General features: G+C 40.1%; 1 protein-coding gene across 1 annotated transcript in view; it reads right to left on the reverse strand.

The window, feature by feature from the left end:
• CCDC171 (coiled-coil domain containing 171) overlaps nucleotides 1–8,821 on the reverse strand; it is a 399,920-nt gene that overhangs the window by 274,146 nt on the left and 116,953 nt on the right. The window contains exon 10 of the mRNA XM_006864480.1: nucleotides 3,822–3,924. Coding sequence (XP_006864542.1) covers nucleotides 3,822–3,924 — 103 coding nt within the window. The remainder of the gene's footprint in view (nucleotides 1–3,821; nucleotides 3,925–8,821) is intronic.

The raw sequence follows: 8,821 nt of genomic DNA on the forward strand, positions 1-8,821 counted from the left end.
AGGTTGGCCCAGGATCGAACATTGTTTCGTTCTGCTGTGCATGGGGTCGCTATGAGTTGGTTCTGACTCGATGGCACCTGACGACGACGACAATATCTATATCTATATCTACACATACATACACACATATATATGTATGTATGTATATATTTATATACGTGTGTGTGTGTGTGTGTGTATATATATATATATTTAGTTGTTGTTAAGTGCCGTCGAGTCAGTTCTGATCCATAGCGATCTTATATAGGGTTTCCAAGGAGCAGCTGGTAAGCTTGAACCGGCAACCTTGTGGTTTGTGGTTAAAACTGACTTTGTAATCCAGTACATTATCCCACAGCGCCACATCAGGACTCTTGGTATATATATGTCTATATACAACATATACAGATACACACACAACACGCACAAATTATCTCCTCAAGAAGAGGCTAGGGGATGGATGGAGGGCTCTTCTTCAGTCAATATGAAAGTCAACCACCCTGAGGAAGTTCCAAGACTGAACCACAAGGAAAACTTTATTTCATGAATCTATGAAGAAAAAGACCCATTCCAGATGTTTGCTAACACCCTCAGGCAGAGATGAAAGTATACTAAAAGAAATGCTTGAGGCAGAAAGGCTACATGGCTTCAAAGCGGGAAAGAATTTCCACATACATACCCTACTATACGAATCTCCACCAGCAAAGAAGTGAAATATGAGCAGCTGAAGTGATTCCATTTTAATAAAAAGTAGCGAGCAGACAGAGCAAATGAATGCCCTGATTAAGTAAAGCACAGCTGTCTTGTCTAATGATAGTAGGAAATCAGGTGGCATTTCTATGACTCACGTACACTTGGTATAGCTGTTCCCCTGTACTTTAATCTTCCTGGTGACAACCTTATGAATTACTACTCAAAGGGTTGCTATCTTTTGGAAAGGACTTCATGAGTATGTCTGTAAAATTCAAATGCAAATAAATCCTCAACCTAATATTAATTTAGTGACTCTTTTATTCATTCATTCAACAGGTATTTAATGAGTGCCTACTTTGTGCCAGGTATTGCTGTAGGTGCTTAAAAAATGAAAGAGGCAATGATCCTTGCCCGTGTGGGACACAAATGTAATAATAAATACACTAGCTAATATGGTAGCCATGTTTGACAGCAGTAAATGCTATGGGAAACATTCAAAGTGCACAGTCAGAGCATGGAAGTGGATTGTGTATAAGCTTCATGGTTGCAGTGAGCTTTGAGCAAACACTTGGGGAAGATAAAAAGATAACTATGCTGCTATCTTGAGGTAAAGAACTTTTATTAAGTTACAGCTGGCACATAGGCCACCAAGACAGGTGCATGTTTGGTCTGTTCAAGAAACAGCAGGGGAATCCTGAAAAAGTTAAAACACATAACTAGTATGTTGTTGTAGTTTTAAGTGCTGTCAAGTTGGTTCTGACCCATAGTGACTCTGTATAAGGTTTCCAAGGAGTGGCTGATAAGTTTGAACCACTGACCTTCAAGTTCCAACTGATCTTGCAGTGGAGTGCTTATCCTACAGCGCCACACCAGGATATGACCCAGCAATTACACTACCAGAAACATGCCACAAAAAATTGAAAGCAGGGACTTAAACAGATACTGGTACACCAATGTTCACTGCGGCATTGTTCACAAAAACCAAAAGGCAGGAACCATCTCAACGTCTATCAACTCATGAATGGTGGTGGTTATGTGCTGTGGAGTCGGTTCCGGCTCATACTGACTCTGAGTAGGGTTTCCAAGGCTGTAAATCTTTCAGGAGCAGAAAGCCTCAACTTTCTCAGGCGAAACAGCTGTAATTTCAGCTGCTGACCTTGAGGCTAGCAGCCAGACTCATAACCACTACACTACCAGAGTTCCTTATCATATATATACAATGGAATATTATTTCAACACAAAAAGAAAGTTCTAATACATGATACAGCATGAATGAACTTAGAAAATACTATGCTAAGTGAAAGAAGTCAGCTACAAAGGACAAATACTATGAGCGCATAGAGACAGAAAGTTACTGCAAGCTAAAGGAGAGAGAAATGGGGAGTTACTGCTTAAAGTGTACAGAGTTCTGTTGGGAGGGGTGAAAAAGTTTTGGAAATACACAGTGGTGATGGTTTCACAAAATTGTACTGGTGTGATTAATGCCACTTGAAAACAGGTCACACAACTGAAGACTGAAAATGACAAATCTATGGTGTGTATATTTCACCAAAACAAAGAGAGAAATGGCAGGAGTAAGAGATAGACAGAGGGTCGTACAAACCGTTGTTCACTGCGGCTTCTACTATGAATGAAATACAGAGCGCAGACAAGATTCTGAGCAAAGGAGTGGCATGCTTTGACTTAGTATTTAAATGATCACTTTGTGATTATAGAGAAAGCAGAAGAAAAAGGAGCAAGGGTGGAAGCAGGGAGACCAGTTAGTAAGAGGGTGAGATGTTGAAGGTAACAGGAAACACGGTACACAAGGTCACACTGATCACAGGTGAGGAGATCATGCTGAACCCTCTACATAATAAATCCCTAAATTTCTTGGACTAATTAAAACTGTCTCTTATCTGTTATATGAAGATCACCTGATGGGTTACACTTGCTTCCAAACAATTTCTTGATGTTTCTTGTTGTTGTTGTCAAGTGCCATCGAGTCGTTTCTACCAACCTTGTGGTTCAAACTGACCTTGAGATCCAGTCCTTATCCTATGGTGCCACACCAGGACTCATTAATGGAGAAGACCATAAATAAGAAGCAGACTGTCTGGAGACTACTACTGGCTCTGGACCCAGAGTACTGATGCTTTGTGTTGTTAAGGTGGTGCCAACTCAGAGAGACCCTGCACAGGGCTTCTGAGGCTGTAAGATTTTACAGAGCAGAAAGCCTCATCTTTTGCCCACAGAGCAGCTGGTGGATTCAAACTGCTGCCTTTATGGTTAGCAGTTCAATGTGTAACCCATTACGCTACCAGGGCTCCTTCTCTGGACTAAGATTTTGTCAAAATGAAGAACATCATTTTTATTCGTTCCAATTTAAAGAACAAGGCATACGAGCAATTTTGCAGCTGTCCTCTAAGTTTCTATTATTGACTAATGTCCCTGAACTGGGGGTAAGTAGAGAGTGTACATTGAACTGAAGACAAAAGAAAACCGAAATAGGAAAGGAAACGTAAGCCAATGCTACTGTAACATACACAATGGCATAAACATGAGAAATTAAGAATGTAGAAATCTCGAGCAACATTCATTACCAATATATCTACTTAGCATATAATTTTTATAATCCTCTATTATATTAAGAGGGCTACACTAAAACCAAAATATTTCCGCTAAGCACTCTTACCTAGAGAACATGTGCGTACAGCAATAGGAACTGACTGTGGACGCCGTGGCACAGACTATGCCCTGTGCCACCATCTGTGTCCTGCATAACCTTTTGAATGCATGACCTTTAAGTTGCTGAAGGTTGCCTCAGAATTTGGCTCAGTTTGATCGAAACATCTGTTCTCCTTGCAGGTAAACGTTAAGGATTTTTTTTCTCAGTTGGATTCAGAACACAGCAAGTGAGCCCTTGTCTGTCCAATCATACAGACCCCAACCCTTGTAAATCAAGTTCTGGGAGGACAACAGCAGGTCCACATTCCATCACCCTTTCCCAGCCAGTAGGCCAACTGACTGCTGTGAGAACTGCTCTTACCATGTCATCAAATCAGAGCATGGTGAGAAGAGGGACTAGAAGAGGCATCTGCAGAATTCCCCAAATGGAGTGACTTTGGAACATTGACAGATGCATCTGTCATCTTCTACCTTCAACTAACCTGATGCCCACTGGCCCGGCACAGAAGAGCTGTCCAAGATCGACTCCAATTCTTTCACATTATTTTCACAAGTCTCGACAAGGAAGGCCTGGTGCTTCTTAGCCTTTTTAATTAAGAAAACAAAAATTACATATTAGGTCAAGTATTATAAGAGCTACAGATTTTCTGTGTTTGGATTTGTACAATACAATTGAGTATAAACAAGTTAACAATCACTCTATTCAAACATAGTATTAATAAATCTTTCTGTATTAATCACAGCTTTTACTTGGCTTAATGTAATAATGTGCAAAGTCTCATTAGCAATTTACTGAGAGCTTGCCTAGTGCCTGGCATTATTCAAAATATTTTTTATATAGTAGGTATTTCTATCCTTATAACAATCCCATAAGAGAAGCGCTATTATTATTATCTTGATTTTACAGAATAGAAAACAGACACCGAGTAATTAAAGACGACATTAAAAGATGATGCTTCCAGTTGTGTGGCAAGTTGTCAGATGGTTGTCAAAAGTGAAAGCAGTAGGACCAATCAGAAGGTACTGTAGCCGTCTACTCAAGAAGGAACTGCAAGAAAGCTTGTAAGCCCGTCTTCAGCCTATAACTGACTGGAATACCTAAAAGGGGTTCTAGAGCTTGCCCAGTGAAATAGGCTTCTTGCAGAGACTTTGTAGTGTATAGGACTTTAGGTGGAATCCTGAGCCCCATCCAGAACCTTCTGAGGTGGAACATTCCCACTAGAAAGAACAAGCAGACCAGCCTGGAACAGCTAGAGTAACAGAAGAAACATCTTCAAATAAATATCTGCAGGGAAAACCCTAAACAAAAATGGGAGTATGGTTGGCTACTACAAGAATAAGCAAGTTAATTGCTGGGAAGTCATAAAGGCAAGCAATCAAGTCCCTTCAGGACAAACCCCTCTCCAAGACTGAAACTCAAACTGAGAACATGAGCAGGCATGTAAACTTGCTGGTGACCACAATTTGCTGGAAGAGGAAGAAAGGCAGCAATGAAGAAATGGGCTGAATTCAACCACACTCCATAGACTCCCATTGACCTTGAGAAGAGAGAGAGAAGAGGAAGAACTGGTTGGTCCAAAGTGTGGTGAGACCTGAGGACTCCTAAGCCCATGCACAAGGACATAACCACAGAAGGCTAGAGCTGAGAGTGAAGCATCCAGCTGATATGAAGTGAGGGGAGATGCACAAGAACACCCAAACTTGTAGATAGCACCCATTTGACCTAGCCTTGATGTCTTGATAATTAGAACTCAACTAGAAGAAGATTTAAAAAAAACAAAATTTTTTTTGATAAAGGAAATAAGGGTAATTCAAACAATTTGATTAACTTGACCTATACTCATGGAAGTAGTAGCTCAAAATACCAACTGAGAGGGAAGGAGTATTCATATCAAGTATTAATCCTATCCCCTATGTATACAGTGTAGATAAGGATGGGCAATTTAGACACTGGCTACCTAAAATGAGGTAGTGATAAAGGCATGAAGTGACCTGCTTACAAGTTTTCAAGAGGAAGTTTAGTTTAGTTTAAGAGTGTGCAGGGGAAAATAGAGCATCCACTGAATAGTTTTCATCTTGTCTAGATGGGTCTTGTCTAGAGATGGAGATAAGATTAGTCATCATGAGTAATTGTGACTGTCACAACTGCAAAGGTACAAGTTTTGTAACAAAAAAGGGGGAATAGTTAATCTTACAGTCCAGAAACAGAGGACCCCAGGACCACCAAGGGAGAAGAGCACAAGAGGAAAGCAGGACCCTATCCAGAGAAGCAGCAACACCAGAGATGGAGGGAGAGATAAAGACATGGAAAGAGGGTGAAGCTGAGGACTCTAGACTCATGGAAAGAGAGACACTGAGTACTGGCGGCCAGGAGGCAGGCTTTCAGAATGTGCCCTTGCATTGTTTAAATGATTATATATTCCTGAGTGTTTTTGTGTATATCTCCCTACCCCACCCCATCCCACCCCACCCCACACCCCAAAAAAAAAACTGAGGGAATGGAAGCAAATACTGTTGAATGATGATGTACCAAGGAAATTGTAATCATTACAATGAAACAATGGTGTAAAACCAATGTCTTCCCATGTAACTATCACTTAATTCACAATAAGAAGAAGAAAAAAGAAGTGACTGCAAGCAGAGAAACGGGGATGGGGGATGACTGCTCTGGAAAGATACTTAGAGAGTAGAATGGCCAGACTTTGGTAATGTTACATTGGATTTGACTGCATGGACTGGATTAAGTTGAAATGGAATGAGATGGATTGGACTGCGCTGAATTGGACTGGATTGGAATGGATTAGATTAAATTGTGTTGAATGAGGTTGTTGTTGTTAGGTGCCATCGAGTCGGTACCAACCCATAGCAACCTTATGCACAGCAGAACGAAACACTGCCCAATCCTGGGCCAACCTCACTACTTTTGCCACGCTTGAGTCCATCGATGCTGTCACTTGGCAAATCCATCTCGTTGGGGGTCTTCCTCTCTTTCTCTTACCCTCCACCTTACCAAACATGATGTCCTTCTCCAGCGACTGGTTCCTCTTAACAATATGTCCAAAGTATGAGAGATGAGGTTTGACCATCTTGGCCTCCAAGGAGTACTCTGCACTTCTTCCAAAACGGATCTGTTGGTTCTTTTGGCAGCCCATGACACTTTCAATATTCTCCTCCAACACCATAACTCAAAAGCATCAATTCTTCTACAGTCTTCCTTAGTCACTGTCCAGCTTTCACATGCATATGAAGTTATTGAAAATACTATAGTGTGGGTCAGGCATACCATAGTCCTCAAGCTGACATCTTTGCTCTTCAACACTTTAAAAAGGTCTTGTGCAGCAGATTTGCCTAATGCAATACGTCGTTTGACTTCTTGATTGCTGCTTCTATGAGTGTTGATAGTTGATCCAAGAAGAATGAAGTCCTTGACAACTTCAATCTTTTCTCCGTTGATAAGAATGTTGTTTATTGTTCCAGTGGTGAGGAGTTTTGTTTTCTTTACATTAAGATGTAATCCATACCAAAGGCTGGATCATCAGTAAATGTTTTAAGCCTTCTTCACTTTCAGCAAGCAAGAATGAGGTTGTTGTTGTTGTTAACTGCCATTGAGTCGGTTCCGACCCATAGCGATCCTGTACAGGGTTTCTGAGGCTATAAATCTTTACAGAAGTAGAAAGCCTCATCTTTCTCCCTTGGATCAGCGGCTGGTAGTTTCAAACTGCTGACCTTAAGGTTCACAACCTAATTCGTAACCACTATGCTACCAGAGGTAGAAGTGGTCAAATAAAAGGAAGAATCAAGGCTGATTCAAAGATTTTAGGCTAGAAGCTATTTTTTGTTGTTGTTGTTGTTGTTGTTGTTGTTGTTGTTAAGTGCCATGGAATCAGTTCCAACTCTTATCAACCCTTTGTACGGTTTCCAAGAAGCAGCTGGTGGGTTTGAACTGCTGACCTACAGTCCAGTGCATTATCCTGTAGTGTCACACCAGTAAGAACTGAGTAGATATTACTAGTTAGATGAAAACGATAGTGTTAGAAAAGATGATTTTGCTGTTTTTATTTATTTACTTGCTTGTTTGCTTTTGGCTAGGACTATGAAACGTACATTGTATTTTGATTATATTCCATTAGAAATACTTATAAGACTTCCCCAGAACAAGCACAATGACTAGAAAAAAAAACAGACCCTCAATATATGTCTTTGTATGAACAAACAACAAAGTAGATAAATATGAGCTACATACTTGGAACCAACTTAATACAAAGATTCAACTAAATTCCTATTTCAACAACAATTCTTCTCATTCAATATAGGACTCAATCCTGACTAAATTACTGAGCTGGTACGGCACTGCAGGATAAAGGACTGGACTGCAAGGCTGGCTTGAACCACAGGTCAGGGGTTCAAACCCACTAGCCGCTCCTCAGAAACCCTATACAAGGTCACTGAGAGTCAGAAACCAACTTGATGGTACTTAACAACAACAACATGCAATCACAGCTGTTCCCTTACACCATGTGATTTATGATTTTGCTCATTCAGTCTTCCCATGAACTCCTGGTCTGGTTAGCCTATAAGCATATAAGCACGGCACACTGGTTCAACCTTAAACTTAAATCATCCCAGTCATTCCAAAAATCACATTCTTTCAAATCCAAGCAATGAAATATTTAAATTTAGATTTAGGTCAGAGATGTAGCCTATCACTATTTGCCAGGAGAATAAAAGAGACTGGCTAGGATCTATAATAGGATATCTTGTTTTTAATTCCAATTTACACAAGCCAGTCTAAACGGTACCTTTAGATACCATTTTGGTTCGAGGGTTCCTTTGGACCAGTATAAATAATACTGTATAAATAACAATAATAATATCAGTATAAATAATAATCTTTGGAAACTTAACCAGCTAAAAAGTATGAGGGTAAATAAAAAAATAGTCCTACGTTGGTTCCAGTTCCTACATACCTGTGTTTATTCCAAACAAAATATGCTTAAACATGTCTCTGGGAACAGTGGATGGCTGCAGATAAATTCCCTCAGTAACACATTTACTGTCTTAGTAGAGGATCTTCAAATTAAAGGTCCAAGCAAAACAGTGGCTTCTGAGGGGAAGCCTGGGACATTTTAGTTCAAAGCAGAGTTTTTCTTGAAAGGTTATGGAGATTTTTTAAGGATCCCCAAGGGATAATCTTGATAAATTTTCTCAAGGACACAGAACAATCAAAGAGGCATATTAGGAAAAAGTTTTAAGAGAATGGAAAACTGCATTGGTGAGAAAAAAGCCAGGAAAGTCACGCCAAAAAGAACTTTTTTTCCCCCTATCACAACAGTGCACCTACTTATTCTTCAAGGGTCGCAAGGGTTGTCCTAAGAATCGTTAAAAAACCTTCCTCCATCCAGCCTATAGCCCTGACCTTGCCTCTTTAGGTTTCTTTTTCTTTCCAAAACTCAAAAACATTTAAAAGAAATGTGATTTGAAT

This window comes from Chrysochloris asiatica, unplaced genomic scaffold, assembly GCF_000296735.1.
Source record: "Chrysochloris asiatica unplaced genomic scaffold, ChrAsi1.0 scaffold00065, whole genome shotgun sequence".
Taxonomy (NCBI): domain Eukaryota; kingdom Metazoa; phylum Chordata; class Mammalia; order Afrosoricida; family Chrysochloridae; genus Chrysochloris; species Chrysochloris asiatica.